Source organism: Coregonus clupeaformis, chromosome 19, assembly GCF_020615455.1.
Source record: "Coregonus clupeaformis isolate EN_2021a chromosome 19, ASM2061545v1, whole genome shotgun sequence".
NCBI classification, from domain to species: Eukaryota; Metazoa; Chordata; class Actinopteri; order Salmoniformes; family Salmonidae; genus Coregonus; species Coregonus clupeaformis.
Window position 1 is genome coordinate 50,644,703 of NC_059210.1, and position 16,945 is coordinate 50,661,647.

General features: G+C 41.8%; 2 protein-coding genes and 1 pseudogene across 7 annotated transcripts; 2 read left to right on the plus strand and 1 right to left on the minus strand.

Annotated features, from left to right (window-relative positions):
• Nucleotides 1-1,194: 1,194 nt before the first annotated feature.
• Nucleotides 1,195-4,169, plus strand: LOC121532214 (RCC1 domain-containing protein 1-like). 6 transcript variants are annotated; one of them, XM_041838013.2, is made up of 9 exons: nt 1,195-1,697; nt 1,926-2,003; nt 2,133-2,342; nt 2,547-2,712; nt 2,906-3,027; nt 3,129-3,227; nt 3,443-3,589; nt 3,663-3,692; nt 3,843-3,988. In XM_041838013.2, exons 1-9 carry the CDS (start codon nt 1,472-1,474, stop codon nt 3,896-3,898), a joined length of 1,134 nt encoding a protein of 377 aa, XP_041693947.2. In that variant the 5' UTR covers nt 1,195-1,471; the 3' UTR covers nt 3,899-3,988. The 6 variants fall into 6 exon arrangements, with proteins under 6 accessions (XP_041693947.2, XP_041693945.2, XP_041693948.1 ...); XM_041838011.2 differs by having other exon boundaries at nt 1,206-1,697; nt 3,866-4,169; XM_041838014.2 differs by lacking the exon at nt 2,133-2,342 and having other exon boundaries at nt 1,207-1,697; nt 3,866-4,169.
• A 692-nt stretch (nt 4,170-4,861) lies between these two features.
• On the minus strand, nt 4,862-7,322 carry LOC121531419 (calcium and integrin-binding protein 1-like). Its single transcript, XM_041836662.2, has 7 exons — nt 7,119-7,322; nt 6,689-6,723; nt 6,295-6,388; nt 6,021-6,174; nt 5,788-5,906; nt 5,535-5,623; nt 4,862-5,447 (listed from the first exon to the last, which is right to left on the minus strand). Exons 1-7 carry the CDS (start codon nt 7,167-7,169, stop codon nt 5,426-5,428), a joined length of 564 nt encoding a protein of 187 aa, XP_041692596.1. The 5' UTR covers nt 7,170-7,322; the 3' UTR covers nt 4,862-5,425.
• Nucleotides 7,323-15,729: 8,407 nt separating this feature from the next.
• Nucleotides 15,730-16,804, plus strand: LOC121531420 (annotated as a pseudogene).
• Nucleotides 16,805-16,945: the final 141 nt, after the last annotated feature.

Below are 16,945 nucleotides of genomic sequence, written 5' to 3' on the forward strand. Positions count from 1 at the left end.
GCTTTCTTGGGTACAGGAACAATGGTGGACACCTTGAAGCAAGTGGGGACAGCAGACTGGGATAGGGAGAGATTGAATATGTCCGTAAACACTCCAGCCAGCTGGTCTGTGCATGCTCTGAGGACACGGCTAGGGATGCCGTCTTACTCACGTCATGTCTCTATACTGACGTTTTGCCTGTTTCATTGCCTTACAGAGGGAATAACTACACTGTTTGTATTCGGACATATTCTCAGTCACCTTGCCATGGTTAAATGCGGTGGTTCGCGCTTTCAGTTTTGCACGAATGCTGCCATCTAGCCACGGTTTCTGGTTAGGGTAGGTTTTAATAGTCACAGTGGGTACAACATATCCTATACACTTCCTAATAAACTCAGTCACCGTATCCGTGTATTCGTCAATGTTATTCTCTGAGGCTACCCAGAACATATCCCAGTCCGCGTGATCAAAACAATCTTGAAGCGTGGATTCCGATTGGTCAGACCAGCGTGGAACTGTCCTTAGCACGGGTACTTCCTGTTTGAGTTTCTGCCTATAGGAAGGGAGGAGCAAAATGGAGTCGTGATCAGATTTGCCGAAGGGAAGGGGAGGGCCTTGTAGGCATCGCAGAAGTTGGAGTAGCAGTGGTTGAGTGTTTTAGCAGCGCTATTCTACAGAAAATAGTAAAAATAAAGAAAAGCCCTGGAATTAGTAGGTGTGTCCAAACTTTTGAATGGTACTGTATATATATATATATATATATATATATATATATATATATATATATATATATATATATATATATATTATTTAAAAATATATATATATATTACAAAGTATAGCCTAATGGATTTATATTGTAGTCTAGTTGGTGTCGGTAATGCAACATATTGGATGCCAACCGCCTTAAACTCCAAAGAAGAAGAAGAATGCGCTGACAAATATGTTTTATAACTAAACCAAGATAGACCACAGCCTTTCGTTTTTACAATGGGAACAAATTAGTCATAGGTGGGCAGAGCCATGCACGAGCTAGGAGCTAGCGAGATCCTATTGGCGCGTTCTAGCATCATCTGCATGTTTCCGTTAGGGAACGCCTACTCTGAAGTGCGCGTGTGCAATAACTCAATTCGCACTCCTTCTCAACAACGCGATTTTTAAAAACTTTTGCAAAGGGTAAAGTCTACAAAACGTAGTCCACTCTGTTCATAACAGATTATTGTTTTGGGAACAGAAAATTGTATTGAGATCAAATGTTTAATCGATGAGAAAATTTGCAGGATGTCGGCCAAAACCCATCTCGTTCTATGTTCTCCCACTACTGGCCAGTGGGCTTCCTCTCACAGTGACTGGAAACGCCAAGCGGATGCTTCATATTTATACATCCGGTGAAATATCTGTCTCATTGTTCTATCTGTGGCGCTGATCTTCCATCGCTGGGGCTCGCGTACGGATTGGTTTATTTAAATTACCGCGAAACACACAGTTGCTGATGAATTGGTTTGGATTTGGCTTCAACGCCTTTGGGCAAATACGAGCGAATGAAAAGTTGACTGATGGTGAAAGTGCCGCAGATGCCAACGTGACTAACCCAATATGTATCGATATTCTTTGTCGGAATTTGGAAGAGGAGCCTGTCCAAATCTGTCAACATAGTAGCCATGTTGATACGCGGATCAGGACGAGTTGGAGTCGAAGAGCAGCTCTGCATTCAAATAGTGAGTAACGTTACAGAGTACTCAACTTTATCATCCCTTACGAAAAAATATTGCAGTTAAGAGTTTAGTATAACTGCAGTAAGCTGCAAATACTGCGTCCAAAATACGTTTTTTTTACTGCAGTAATTTTGCAGTGTAACTGCAGTTCGAGTGCAGTATAACTGCATATTCTGCAACAAAAATGCCACAGTCGACATCAGTTACAAAACTGCAATCTTTTTTTGTAAGGGATGCCTTCTCGTGATTGGAACTCTGCAAGTATGTGCAGTCCATGCAGACCGCTCAACCAGAGACCGCAGTTTAACGGTGATAACTGTATTAAAGTTTCCACAGCATAAACAAATCAATGAAGTTGCATCCATGTACCTCAATTCGCCAACCTATATGGACAGTTTCAAAGTTTCCACTTAGCTGTATCGTTTCTTTACGTTTCAGATGATGGAAGGCTGTGTCTGGCAGGTTTTGGAGTAGGGATCCCCAGTCAGAGAGGGTGTGGCGGCTGTGTAGAGGAAAGCCGAGGGTGCCAGGATGCACATATCAGCGAGGGATATCTGGCCCTGTCTTTCACAGACAGAGTAGAGTGCTGGAACTCTGAGCGAAATGAGAAGAAACCAGGGTGGAGTATGGAGATTCCAGACAATACTGGTATTGATTCATACTGACTGGAGCTGTAGGTTGAACAGCAGCATAGTTGGTACCACCCACAACCCCTAGAATTAAGTAAATATTGTTATTTCCCCCACTCAGGTCCATGTACAGTACAGGTGTGTGGCAAATATAATGAAGCTCTAATCAATAGTTGAATTTCAATAATGTTGTAACCATAATGTATTCTTGTGTGTTTTGTAGGGCCCTCACTTGCATTCCCATTAGTTCCAGGAGGGTACATAGCTTCCAACCCTCCCTTTTACCGCCCACTTTCCCCACAACTACTGGCTGTTAGCCTGGCACTGGGCACAGAGCACGCAGTCCTCCTCACTGCCTCTGGAGACATCTATACCTGGGGCTCTGGCAGGTAGACAACAAATGTCATGTTTAGTAATGGAATTAACAAATACTGTACAACAGTTTAGTCAATAGGCATTTTTTCAGCACAGCTTTCATAGGTTACTGATGTATTATTTTGGGCACATCAGACATGGCAGAATGAACACAACAGCGTATTAAATAAATGTTCTGAAAACCTTGCACCCTGGTGTTGTTGGCAGCCATGGGCAGCTGGGACATGGGGACCTGAGCCCGCAGGAGGAGCCCAGAGCAATGGAGGCACTATTGGGGATGCCCATGAGCACTGTGGCCGCCGGGGGTTGGCACTCTGTCTGCACCAGTGGTAAGAGGGACTGACTGGGATGGAACATACAAAAGAATGATACAAAGTAGAGTGATTGCATTACATTAGTCAGTCAATGTGATCACTAGTCTGGTCCACAGCTGGGGGAGACCTGTACGTGTGGGGCTGGAATGAGAGTGGCCAGTTGGGACTGCCATCACGAGCCCTAAGAGGAGAGCAGCAGAAGAGCCAGGGCACAGGTCTGCCTGTCTGAAATCTGTATTGTATTTTGGGAGGGCAGATCCACCAGCTCAGCTTGTTTTAATATTCAGTGTTCATGCAGGCAAATGGATGATACTTACATAAACCCCAAATTGGCTGCGTTGCAAAACACCTACATTGAGGTTCTGGACAGGCGTAGATATAGAACATAATATTGATATATTGTCTATCTGGACTGCTGTATGTTGTTTAGGTGGTGCCAGCACATGTAAAGATCAAGAGGAGGGCAGCAACGAAGTGTTCATATCAATCCAGGCCTTCCCAGCCCTGGTGGATGTCACTCAGTCATGTGAGGTCAGCAAGATCAGCTGTGGGTCGCGCCACACTGCGGCAGTCACAAGTAAGAGCCTTTCACACAAGTTGCCGCAAACTGCTAATTCAGAGAGATGAGTTTTTTTCTATTTATTTTCCAGGTACAGGTGATCTCTACACTTGGGGCTGGGGTAAGCTTTAAATGTCAAATGTCACCTATTCTAGTCTAGGTGGCTTTGAGTAGGCCTGTGTATTGCATAAATAGACCTTATGTATTTCACTTAGGAATTCATATCAATGAATGGATAGACATGGCCTTTTCTCATATGCACGGCTACAAGCTTTGCATTTGCCAACGTTTCAGGTGAATACGGCCAGCTGGGACAGGGGACTGTGAGCAGTTCAGACGAGCCAAGACGGGTAGAGTTTTTCAAGGACCAAGGGCTGCGTGTAGTGGATGTAGTGTGTGGGCCATGGAACACTTTTGTTTCTGCTATCAAAAAGGACCCCTCTCTCCATCCTGACACAAATATCCTTTATCCTCTGTAACCAAGGACTACATTGAATGGAAAAACTGGCTGTAGGAGTTGAGCACTAAGGACGGTACACAGATTGATTGATTAGCTGTTTATTTTTTCAGACAAATAAAGTAAAGTCAGTGACTAAGACTTGATTACTTTTATTCTAGCTATTTATAGATTTAAAAAAGTTTTACAGTTAAGAGCTGTTATTGCACTGACATTGTTAAAATACATTTTCAAACAGATATAGAAAATATTAATCTACAGACAAATATAATTTAGGCCGTGGATCAGACTTTTCCCAGACCTTCTTTCCCCTGGAAAAATTCTCTACTTTACGCACAGTCTCTGATCTACTCATAGAGAACAGGCTACTTTGATCAAAGCTGATTCAATGTCTGCAAGATCACAATGATAGTATTCTACAAAACAGAACCGAATATAATAGTTTAACATTACTGTAAGACAAAAAACACCACCACATTTTTCCTCATGTGGCCACTAGGCAAAAACACAGGTAGCCTAAACTATGCTACAGTTGAACATAATCTGCTCTAAAATTAGCTCACTTGCCCATCATTCGAAACAACACTAACTCAAGAAGATCTAAATGCATATCCCATTAAACTGATTTGAGATCAAATGGTTGGTATGCAGATGCTGCATGGACGTTTCACTGGTAAAACTTGAAGAATTATCATAGCGCTCACCAGCTTGTAGTCCTAAAACCCTGGAAATTAGTTACCTCTGGTTCGTTCAGCCATCCCTATGTGAAAAATTAATGGGGAAAGAATAGGATTTTGGAATAAACGCTGAAAATAAGGTCTGAGGTTAACACAGGCTTAGGAGATCTTATATGTTTTGTTCCATGAGATAATAGCAGTCAGTTAACATGACCTTTATGAATTATGAAGCATTTGTGCTATGTGCTTTTTAAAATTATATAATTTCTTCAAAATTCACAAAAAGTGATGTTAGCTGATTTAAGATTAATTATCTCAGAACAAAATGTATAACATCTCCTAAGCTTGTGTTTACCTAACCTTATTTTTGGCATTTATCCAAAAACGCCATTCATTTCCCCTTAGGCTTTGTCCAACGGTGGAGTTGGTGCATGCGCCATTACTATTTCTATCATTCACGATTGTCAATGAGAACTGTGAAGGGAAGGTGACCACAAAAATGTATATGTAAAGTAGAGGTAAAGAAACATGCGCAGTACGTGATCTGCACATGTTCAGAAGATTCGGGACCTTTAGTCCGGGGGGAAAAGCCACGCCGTATAATTTAAGGCAAAATCTCTAAAAGTTATTGTTATTACAATGATAAAATAAGAGGTCCTCTTAGTGTCAATAGAACAGAATCCAAAGCATCCATATCCTGGTGTCTGTTATTCGTAGACTTCACAGCACAATCTTAAAAGAACTGGAGAAAAATGTGGAATATTAGAGGGGGGTACATAGTTACAATGTAGAGATTATGGAGAGATATTCTAATCAGATTTCAACTCACCTGACGAAATCTGGCGACCTCGAGATGACGTGTTGGAACTCTGACAAATTCACTGTCCCATCTTTGTCTATATCTGACTCTTCAAGAATCTGCAATATTGAAAAGGAAATAAGTAGTTGCCTTACCCTTGGATATTGCAGATGGAGACCTGAAATCATACACAGCAGACCTGACTATATCATACACAGCAGGTCTTCCTTGAGGTAGGCCCACATTGGGAAGAACCAATAGTGGCCTTAATCTGTAAACTTACATTGCTGATGAGCTGCCTCATCTCTTCAGGAGTAAGCCTTGTGTCGTCAGTCTCACCAGTCAGACAGTTCACCAGCTTCTCCAGGTCCCCACCATCCAGAGTGCCATCGTCATCAAAGTCTGAACAGACAAAACAATGCCCCTTTTATGTTTTCACCAGCACCCCACACACTGCCAGACATCCATGAATACATTACATACATATACCCCAAGAATTCCCAACAATTGTATTACCAAAAATGCGGAATGCGTAGTGGGACTTGATTTCCAGTGTAGCTGAATCACTGAAGGCACTCAAAAGATCAAGGAAGTCCTCAAAGGTGAGACTTCCATCTTTCATATCAGATGTTGAGAATACATGACAAATCCTTTTCCTGAAAGGGTTGGACTAAAGGGTGGGGACAGAACATAAACATTAGGGACCAAAGGAAATCTAACATGTTACAATGTTTTTAAACAACATTCAAGTATTAGTAACGGAGTAGAATTTAAATTGCAATCTTGTCACCTTGAGTTCTGTCAGTGAAAGGACTTTCTCCATGGGCACTCTGGTGAGGTTTCTGTCCTCTTTGGAAAGGAGTTCACTGAATCTCTTGTGTGCCCTACAGAAAAGATGCATCACACAACCTTAGCGCTGCCTGTATGTATGTTCATTGTTCATCAAGTCTCTCGCAATAGATCTACAATGACAAACCATTCCAACCTAGTTCAAACATGTAAAGTAAATCCATGTTGCCTATCAAATTTCCTTGTAAATTGGACTTTAGCCCTTTGTTGTCAAGGACGTTAGGCTCCATTTTGCCAGAGCCTATGTATTTATATACTGTATTTGTATCAAATAGGATATTGAAAATAATAGTATCAGTAAATTGAAATAATTGTGAATTAAGCTAGTTACTTACAGCAGAATTTCTTGTTTTGTAAGAAATGTCAGCTCCTGGAAGGGAAGTGTTGGTACATTATTTTCAAATATACCACACACATTGCACATTGATATACTTTTTTACCCCAACTTCTTGCTTTTATCAGTTTTGTGCAATGCGCTCAACAAGTTGTCCTACTAGCTAACGTTAGCTAACAACAGACGTCAAAAGCTGAAAATGCACTTGCTAGTTAATATAGGCAAAAATTCAAGCTGAGCCGCGACTCTTTGAGGGCAGAAAGTAACGATACATAGCCAAATAGTTGTCTGGCTAAAAACAACTTTATTAGCTTTTAGATACCGTTAGCTATCTACGTTAGTTATTCCCTAACCTAGTAACGACACTGGCCAACAACTTGTGTACACTTTATTGGCTAGATAGCTAATTAATGTTAGATATCTTATGTCACCTGATATTCTGAGAGAAGATCCTTCCTTAATTGACTTGCTGTTGTTCCCATGTTGTTTTCCTTCTGTTTGTTTAGCTAGCTAACTTCTGAGAAAGAAAACTTTCTGCTTCGATAACTTTCCAAAGTAGTCACTTCCCTTTCCGGAATCTATGTAATATTAAGTAGAAATATCGGACGTGCTACCTGCTGTTCTGCGCCTGCGCCCATGGAACACAGACCTGTTCACCAGACGTGCTACCTTGTCCTGGACCTGCTGTTTCGACCCTCTCTCTCTACGGTAACTGCGTCTCGACCTCTGAATGCTCGGCTATGAAAAGCCAGCAGACATTTACACCCGAGGTGCTGACCTGTTGCACCCTCTATAACCACTGTGATTATTATTTCACCATGCTGGTCAACTATGAACGTTTGAACATCTTGAACAACGATCCGGCCTTAATGGCGATGTACTCTTATAATCTCCACTGGGCACAGCCAGAGGAGGACTGGCCACAACTCAGAGCCTGGTTCTTCTCTAGGTTTCTTCCTAGGGAGTTTTTCCTAGCCACCGTGCTTCTACATCTGCATTGTTTGCTCATTGGTGTTTTAGGCTGCGTTTCTGTATAAGCACATTGTGATATGTGCGGATGTAATGTGATTGACATTACCATAGTAACAAGACTTGCATATAGCGCGCCAACACAACACCAGATGGCGACCACGTGCCGCCCTCACTACAAACCGCTACCAGCCTTCCACAGCCAGTTGCGGTGAGCTGTGTACCAAGAGAGAGCTAAAGGGAGTTTTATATTTATTAATTTTTATTGCATTACACGAACATTGTACAAAACAATATACAGATATCACACATAACAAAAATATATATAAATTATAAATAAATCCAGAGAGACACAAAAAGTATATTATGCTATAGACAAGTTACATTTTGTCAAATACTGTAGACACTTGATAATGTAGTATTTATATATTTTAGGGATGTTATATAATATTGTAAATGAATTAGAAAAATATTAAATAAACATTTTTTCCCTTCAACTTCATTTTATGGATGAAACATTTTCCCAATAAAATGAACTAATTCACAATGTATTGGCAGTAACTGTGCATGTATGTAAAATATAAAATAATATCACATTTGGTAATGCTTATAGGTTTACCCATCACTAATATATATTTTCATATCTGTCCAAAATATTTCACTATGCAAATCATTTTCCAATTCACAAAAGCTACATTCCTTTTCTACATTAATTACATATTTTGAAATAAGACTATTACAAGGATAACATATTTGAAGGATCTTGTAAGAGACTTACTCTTACTTTATTAGTTATCACATATTTATGTGGATTAGTCCATGCACGCTGCCATTTCACATCAAATGAAGATGCCCATTGAAAAATTGCAGCAGGGGTAAACTTCCTGTTAATAATTTCTTGGACTAAATTTCTTTTCTAATATATTGATGCCATTAATTTCTACACTATCACTGTAGCTTGGTGCATGTAATGAAAAGCTTTATCCATCCTTCAGTAAAGTAAGGATTCCATTGGGAATAGCTTTCATTAAAATGTAATATTCCTAACACAACATAAAATTTATATTTGGCTAATAATTCTTTGTAAGTATAAAGATGACCATTATCATTTATAAGTTGATTAACCACGAAGATGTTATTGTTAAACCAATTATGAAAAAGAAAGGTATTATTTCTATATCTAATATCACTGTTATTCCAAATACAATATTTGTGTGGAGAGAGGTTGTGCTTGCATAACAAGGACCAGCACATTAGAGCTTGTTTATGAAATGTTGCTAATTTAACAGGAAGATTACCCACAGCATAAGGTCGTTGGAGTAAAAAATTAAGCCCCCTAATTTTCTAGAAAATAAAATGTGGTATTATATTCTAAAGACTGTAAGGTTTTTTGAGATACCTCTTAATCCAGTTCAGTTTTGTATTCTGGTTAAACAGCGTAAAATCTAAAACATTAAGACCACCATCAAATGTTAAATTAAAATTAAAATGTTGTTGGTAATGACATCCTTCCTGATCTTGTGTGGCTTATTTTTCCAAATGAAATTGGATACTAATTTGTCGAGAGTGGTACATGCAGACTTGGGAATCTCTAAAGATGTAAAAAGATAAGAAACTTGAGATAAACCCTCTCTCTGCCTTTGACAGGAGAACTCTACCCTGAAGAGATCAATCTCTTGCCAACCATGAATTACATTTATTTTTTATAGATTCAATTACGGGATTTACATAAGTGTTTAATTTCGTTATCTTTGACAGAAATGTCTCATATTCTAGGACTCACTGCATCTTTAAGTGCTAAAATTTCACATTTTGCAATATTCAATACCAAACCTGACACTTGAGAGAATTGCTCTACTATATGTAGGGCTACTGGAACCTGATTTTAATTTATCAAAAACAGGGTTGTATCGTCGGCAAATTAGGAAATATTCACCTCTTTATCACATACAACAATTCCTTCAAATTGACTCTTGGTGACCATTGAACAAAAATTAGTGATACTAACAGGAATACAAATTGTGACGCTGGACAGCCCTGACGAATCCCTTTATGAATATCAAATCTAGGTGAGGATCCACGGAAAGTTTAATAATAATAATAATAATAATATGCCATTTAGCAGACTCTTTTATCCAAAGCGACTTACAGTCATGCGTGCATAAATTTTTGTGCATGAGTGGTCCCGGGGATCGAACCCACTACCTTGGCGTTACAAGCGCCGTGCTCTACCAGCTGAGCTACAGAGGACCACATAACACAACTATTACCACCATTATAAAGAGTTTTAATTGTGTTGATAAAAAAATTACCAAATTTGAAATAGTGCAATGTATCTAAAATAAACTCCTGGCTAACAAATGCTTTTTTGAAATCCAAAAATAGAATAACAGGATTGTCATCTAATAAATCACTATATTCCATCAAGTCCAAGACCAGCCCTTTCAAAAATCCAGATTGGCACTCATTAATTAAACTACAAAGACCATATTTTAACTGTTTTGCTAGAATGAAAGATAGTATCTTATCGTTGTTTAAGCGGTTAATTGGACGCCAATTATCAATAAATAATATGTCCTTATGTGGTTTATGGATAAGAGATACCTTGTTTCAATGAGGTTGGTAGCTTTCCTTTTTCTATAGCTTCCTCATACAGTGCCTCTGGAAAGTATTCAGACCCCTTGACTTTTTCCACATTTTGTTATTTTACAGCCTTATTCTAAAATTGATTTAAAAAAATGTTTTCCTCATTAATCTACACACAATACCCCATAATGACAAAGCAAAAATTGAAAAAAAACGGAAATATCAAATTTACATAAGTATTCAGACCCTTTACTCAGTACTTTGTTGAAGCAGCTTTGGCAGCGACTACAGCCTCGAGTCTTCTTGGGTATGACGCTACAAGCTTGCAGATCCTCTCAAGCTCTGTCAGGTTGGATGGGGAGCGATGTTCGATCGGGTTCAAGTACAGGCTCTGGCTGGGCCACTCAAGGACATTCAGAGACTTGTCCCGAAGCCACTCCTGCGTTGTCTTGGCTGTGTGCTTAGGGTCGTTGTTCTGTTGGAAGGTGAACCTTTGCCCCAGTCGGAGATCCTGAGCGCTCTGGAACAGGTTTTCATCAAGGATCTCTCTGTACTTTGCTCTGTTCATCTTTGCCTCGATCCTGACTATTCTCCCAGTCCCTGCCGCTGAAAAACATCCCCACAGCATGACGCTGCCACCACCATGCTTCACCGTAAGGATGGTGCCAGGTTTCTTCCAGACGTGACGCTTGGCATTCAGGCCAAAGCGTTCAATCTTGGTTTCATCAGACCAGAGGATATTGTTTCTCATGGTCTGGGAGTCTTTAGGTGCCTTTTGGCAAACTTCAAGCGGGCTGTCATGTGCATTTTACTGAGGAGTGGCTTCCGTCTGACCACTCTACCATAAAAGGCCTGATTGGTGGAGTGCTGCAGAGATGGTTGTCCTTCTGGAAAGGTCTCCCATCTCCACAGAGGAACTCTGGAGCTATGTCAGAGTGACCATCAGGTTCTTGGTCATCTCCCTGACCAAGGCCCTTCTCCCCCGATTGTTCAGTTTGGCCGGGCGGCCAGCTCGAGGAAGAGTCTTGGTGGTTCCAAACTTCTTCCATTTAAGAATGATGGAGGGCACTGTGTTCTTGGGACCTTCAATGCTGCATAATTTTTTGGTACCCTTCCCCAGATCTGTGCCTCGACACAATCCTGTCTCGGAGCTCTACAGACAATTTCTTCGACCTCATAGCTTGGTTTTTGCTGTGACATGAACTGTCAACTGTGGGACCTTTTATAGACAGTTGTGTGCCTTTTCAAATCATGTCCAATCAATTGAATTTACCACAGGTGAACTCCAATCAAGTTGTAGAAAAATCTCAAGGATGATTAATGGAAACAGGATGCACCTGAGCTCAATTTTTAATACATTTGGTAACATTTCTAAAAACCTGTTTTCGCTTTGTCATTATGGGGTATTGTGTGTAGATTGCTGAGGATTTGTATTTAGTTAATCCATTTTAGAATAAGGCTGTAACGTAACAATATTTGGAAAAAGTCAAGGGGTCTGAATACTTTCCGAAGGCACTATATGTGGCAAGCAAGAATTTTGCTATGAGTTCCCCAGAAGTTTGATAGAACAGGAGTAGAACAGAGTTGAGTTTGGGGGTCGTTTTTCTGAGTGTGGCCACTGCCCATGCTCTCAAAATGTTGGCGCCCAGCAAAGACACGTTTCTGTGGTGAGCAGGACGATTATGAGATGGGAGTTATGTCGGGATGCCACCGGCCGCAAGCAAAGTCGGGAGAAGAGGAATATTGGGACAGGGACACAGAAAGGTGGATTTCTGAGGAGGAGGAAGAGGTCGAAGAGAATGAGGAAAGCAGAGGTTGGATTTGAATGAGGAAGATGGTTTAAAAATTGAGATGGGGGTCATAGCCGCGGGAAGAAGGGGTGCATTTTTTCACAAAAGTAGTGCGCTGGGCCTTTACCAATCCTGTATTAGTGGTCTGCAGCCTCAATCGTTGATTCATTGTTTCAATATTCTCAGAAACACCTTGTTGATGCAGTGCTTCAATATTTGCAGAATGCTTCCCTTCCCTGGCAAATAATGCAGACCGGCAAATACAAAAATGAACTGGGCGCACACATTATAAGGAACATCTCTGAATGCAGAGCAACAATTTTGGTGGGAAGCACATGACACAAAAACACTGGCATAGTACACTGTATGCACCGTTCCACAAGGGTGGCTTCATATGGCCTATAGCAGGGGGTCTGCAACCTTTTTCATGAGTGACAATTTTCAATTGATCCTACAATTTCTAAAGATCTGCGTGCCAGTTATGATTTTCATATAAGCATTGTAGGCTACTCAACTGTGCCCAGAAAATGTCTAACTGCCCACAAACTAAATAGCCTAATTCTAGCTGGCTACTAGACAGAGGCGCTGTGCATTCAGCCACACCCCACAGAGCTCCACTATGCCTACCTGTACCAAGGTGGTGCTGAATCACGGGCGCAGCCTTAATGTGTAGATTTTTCTTCATTCTTCATTTATGCGTACTTGTCGATTGTAGGCCTAAGTAATTCCTTTGATGTATGCATTTGTAGGATTTATCTGGCATAGTTTGCATTCGCAATCAACTGTTTTATGCTTCGGTTACTTCACATTTACATTTAAAAAATGTTTTGTGTCATTTAGCAGACGCTCTTATCCAGAGCGACTTAGTTAATGAGTGCATACATTTTCATTCTGGCCCCCCGTGGGAAACGAACCCACAACCCTGGCGTTGCAAGCGCCATGCTCTACCAACTGAGCTACAGGGGACATTGATGTCGGTATTTGAAGTCAGCCTTGATAGCCTGTATTATGCATCTATTTCATGTTGCACTGTTCCACAAGTAGGCTAAATGAGTCAATGTAGCCTATGTATGAGGTTGACTAGTACATTGTACATGCCATTCCACAGACCTTTAAACCTAATATAAACCTAATATTGTAGTGATAATGTCTGGGGAACATTTGTTTGTTTTTACTGTTCTCCAAATAGCATTTTAGAGTTTTAAAATTGTTTAGAGGTACAGTAAATTAGCTTCAACTGGAGGATGTATTTCTACACACCCCACTTTGCCATACCTTAAGTTTAGCTGAACTCATGCCACTGCCCCCTGTCAAGATCAGTTTCTTGCTTTGCTCTTAGGAACATGGCATCATTGAAAGGAGTGATTTCTGGAGTAGCGTTAAGTGTGGAGGTGGAGCAATTGAAGTTGAAGATTCCTGGTGTTTGTGATGCCTGCCGTTTGGTGCTACGCAGACCCGGTGGTAAGCATGGTGATACAGAGGAGTCACTGTCAGTCCTTTTGAGTCAGAGTTTTTACCCGACAAAGTCATGTTAGGATATCAGTTATCCTTTTAGAGCTTTTGTGCCGAATCCACTGCGCTGTTTCAGGTGCAACAGTTTGTAGGAGGGAGATTCCAAGATGTGGGAAGTATGCAAGAGGGCATGAGTGGCGCAGTGGTCTAAGGCACTGCATCGCAGTGCTAACTGTGCCACTAGAGATCCTGGTTCGAATCCAGGCTCTGTCGCAGCCGGCCGCGACCGGGAGACTCATGGGCGGCGCACAATTGGCCCAGCGTCGTCCAGGGTAGGGGAGGGAATGGCCGGCAGGGATGTAGCTCAGTTGATAGAGCATGGCGTTTGCAACGCCAGGGTTGTGGGTTCAATTCCCACGGGGGGCCAGTAAAAAAATAATAAATAAAATAAATAAATAAAAATGTATTCACTAACTGTAAGTCGCTCTGGATAAGAGCGTCTGCTAAATGACTAAAATGTAAATGTAATAGAGGATTGTGTAGTTTCGGTGGACAAAGTTGTGTGTGTCAACTGTAGGGGTGCCCATGTTGCTGGGGATCAGAATTGTCTGGTGCGAGAGAGGCAGGTTGAGGTGGCTAGAGTCGTGCAGAAGGTGTCATATGCTGAGGCAGTGAAGAACGTAGAGGATGGGTCAAGGGTGAGGGATCCTGAGAGGATCCCTGTGAGTAGTAGATCTGTGCCAGAACAGAGGGATAGCCCAACAAGTGATATACAGTATGCTTCAGTAAGGTTGGCTTCTTAGCGTTCATAGCAATGGTTATCAACTGTACGACAGAAATTGAACGTAAATGACAGAAAATAGATGTTGTGGTGGTAGCTGCAGAGAAGTATTTGGGTATACGAGATTTGAATTCCGAAGAGTTACAGGGTGTGTTGAGTGGTGGTGTCCCCAAATGTGTTTATGTCGCTGTTAGGGAGCATTTCTCCTTTGCCAATATAATCCATCCACCTGACTGGTGTGGCATATGAAGAAACTGATTAAACAGCATGATCATTACACAGGTGCACCTTGTGCTGGGGAAAATAAAAGGCCACTTTAAAATGTGCAGTTTTGTCACACAACACAATGCCACAGATGCAGGAATGTCCACGAGAGCTGTTGCCAGAGAACTGAATGTTCATTTCTCTACCATAAGCGGTCTCCATTTGGCAGTATGTCCAACCGGCCTCACAACCGCAGACCACGTGTAACTACTTCAGCCCAAGAACTCCACATCCGGCTTCTTCAACTGCGGGATCGTCAGTGACCAGCCACCCGGACAGCTGATGAAACGGTGGGCATGCACAACCGAAGAATTTCTGCACAAACTGTCAGAAACCGTCTCAGGGAAGCTCATCTGCGTGCTCGTCGTCCTCATCAGGGTCTTGACCTGACTGCAGTTTGGCGTCGTAACCGACTTCAGTAGGCAAATGCTCACCTTCGATGGCCACTGGCACTCTGGAGAAATGTGCTCTTCACGGATGATTCCCGGTTTCAACTGTACCGGGCAGATGGCAGACAGAGTGTATGGCATCGTGTGGGCGAGCAGTTTGTGAACAGCGTGCCCCATGGTGGCGGTGGGGTTATGGTATGGGCAGGCATAAGCTACGGGACATAGCTCCTGAGGCCCATTGTCGTGCCATTCATCTGCCGCCATCACCTCATGTTTTAGCATGATAATGCACGGCCCCATGTTGCAAGGATCTGTACACAATTCCTGGAAGCTGAAAATGTCCCAGTTCTTCCATGGCCTGCATACTCACCAGACATGTCAACCATTGAGCATGTTTGGGATGCTCTGGATTGACATGTACAACAGCGTGTTCCTGTTCCCACCAATATCCAGCAACTTCGAACAGCCATTGAAAAGAAGTGGGACAACATTCCACAGGCCATAATCAATGTGATGGAGATGTGTCGCGCTGCATGAGGCAAATGGTGGTCACACCAGATACTGACTGGTTTTCTGATCCACACCCCTACCTTTTTTTTAAGGTATCTGTGACCAACAAATGCATTTCTTTATTCCCAGTGGTGTGAAATCCATAGATTAGGGCGTAATGAATCTATTTCAGTTGACTGATTTCCTTAAATGAACTGTAACTCAGTAAAATCTTTAAATTGTTGCATGTTGCATTTATATTTTTGTTCAGTGTAGCTACCAATGTTAACCTTTCTTACAGCCAAATGGAGAACAGCAAGTCGCCAACACGTTTCAGCTACAGTAACTGGGATTTTGTTGACAATGTTTGTTGGTCTGGATTTGATGACCGAACGTCCTCTGTCTAAATTTGACACAATACCACAAACCGGCTGGACCGACAGGATGGGCAGAGAGAGGGCTGTTCCATTATCACCTGGGCGACTTGGAGACACACATTTTACCTGGGCCATCTCACTATGTGGCCCAAACTGAACATTCAAAGAGGGATCTAGAAGACAGCCTCAGGAAATATTAAGCATCAAACAAAACTTGGACACCAATCAGTTCAACTTCAACAAAATCAATCCAGAGGAAGTAATTTTTGAGATGTGAAGTAGGCTCCATTTGCTTACTCATCACAAAGGTGGGGGCCCCTGTAAAGTAAATGGACACCCAGGTAATGAACTCTGAAGAATGATGGTGGTGGTCAGTGTTAGACCTTTGGAAATTTGGCCACTGTTTATTAGTTCCAGAGCCCACCCAGTGTTCTCCACAGGTCCTGACCCCCACTGCCATCCAAATCGGATTTGAATTTGTGTTCTGACCCGAGCTTCTGGGTGGGATTAAATAGTCTTGACGCCTTTGCATCGGTCAATCATCTCCACGGATACTACATGAACCAGGAGGTACGCTTACCGTCTGACAGACTTCCCCACCGGCTTTATGTTCTACACTGAAACTGAGGACCTTGAGAAAGTTGTCCATGCCATTAGTCTGGTCACAGACTCACTGGTGGATGGGAACAAGGCGCACAACCTGTTTTTCATCTGAGGTGGGGAGTCTGATGTGAGTGCCAGGAGGGGTATGCCTATTGTTGTGTGGCCCAAGAGGTCCTGCTTTGGTGCCAATTATGAATCTGCCTTCAATGTGGCTCTGTGGGAGCTAGCTGGACATTTACCATTCAAGAACAGACATGACTTTGAACACAGCACTGAAAAAGATGTGATGGCCGTCATTCAGAGGTATCTGCTGCCTGACCAAGAGTTCCTTCAGTTGGAATAGCAACTAACTGCACATTTACATAAATATTTTTAAGCCTGACATACCTGGAAGAGAACATCAGTGTCAGCATAGTATTGAGACAAGTGTCACTGTGGTATATTTTGTCTATAACCATTTAAATTACTGTCCATATGTACAGAGCCTGGTGGTTGACTATGTACTTTGCCAACAATTATTCTTGTCTACAATTCCACTAACTAAAATTCAACTCCCTA

Bases quoted from the DNA above. Each gene is read 5' to 3' on its own strand.
- LOC121531419 (XM_041836662.2), bottom strand. From the start codon at position 7,169: ATGGGAACAACAGCAAGTCAATTAAGGAAGGATCTTCTCTCAGAATAT. The intron at 6,389-6,688 runs GTAAGTAACTAG...TCTTTTCTGTAG, and splicing joins ACAAAACAAGAAATTCTGCT to GGCACACAAGAGATTCAGTG. The intron at 5,624-5,787 runs GTAAGTTTACAG...TCAATATTGCAG, and splicing joins TGAGGCAGCTCATCAGCAAT to ATTCTTGAAGAGTCAGATAT.
- LOC121532214 (XM_041838011.2), top strand. From the start codon at position 1,472: ATGAATTGGTTTGGATTTGGCTTCAACGCCTTTGGGCAAATACGAGCG. The intron at 2,004-2,132 runs GTGATAACTGTA...TTTACGTTTCAG, and splicing joins CCAGAGACCGCAGTTTAACG to ATGATGGAAGGCTGTGTCTG. The intron at 2,343-2,546 runs GTATTGATTCAT...TGTGTTTTGTAG, and splicing joins GGAGATTCCAGACAATACTG to GGCCCTCACTTGCATTCCCA.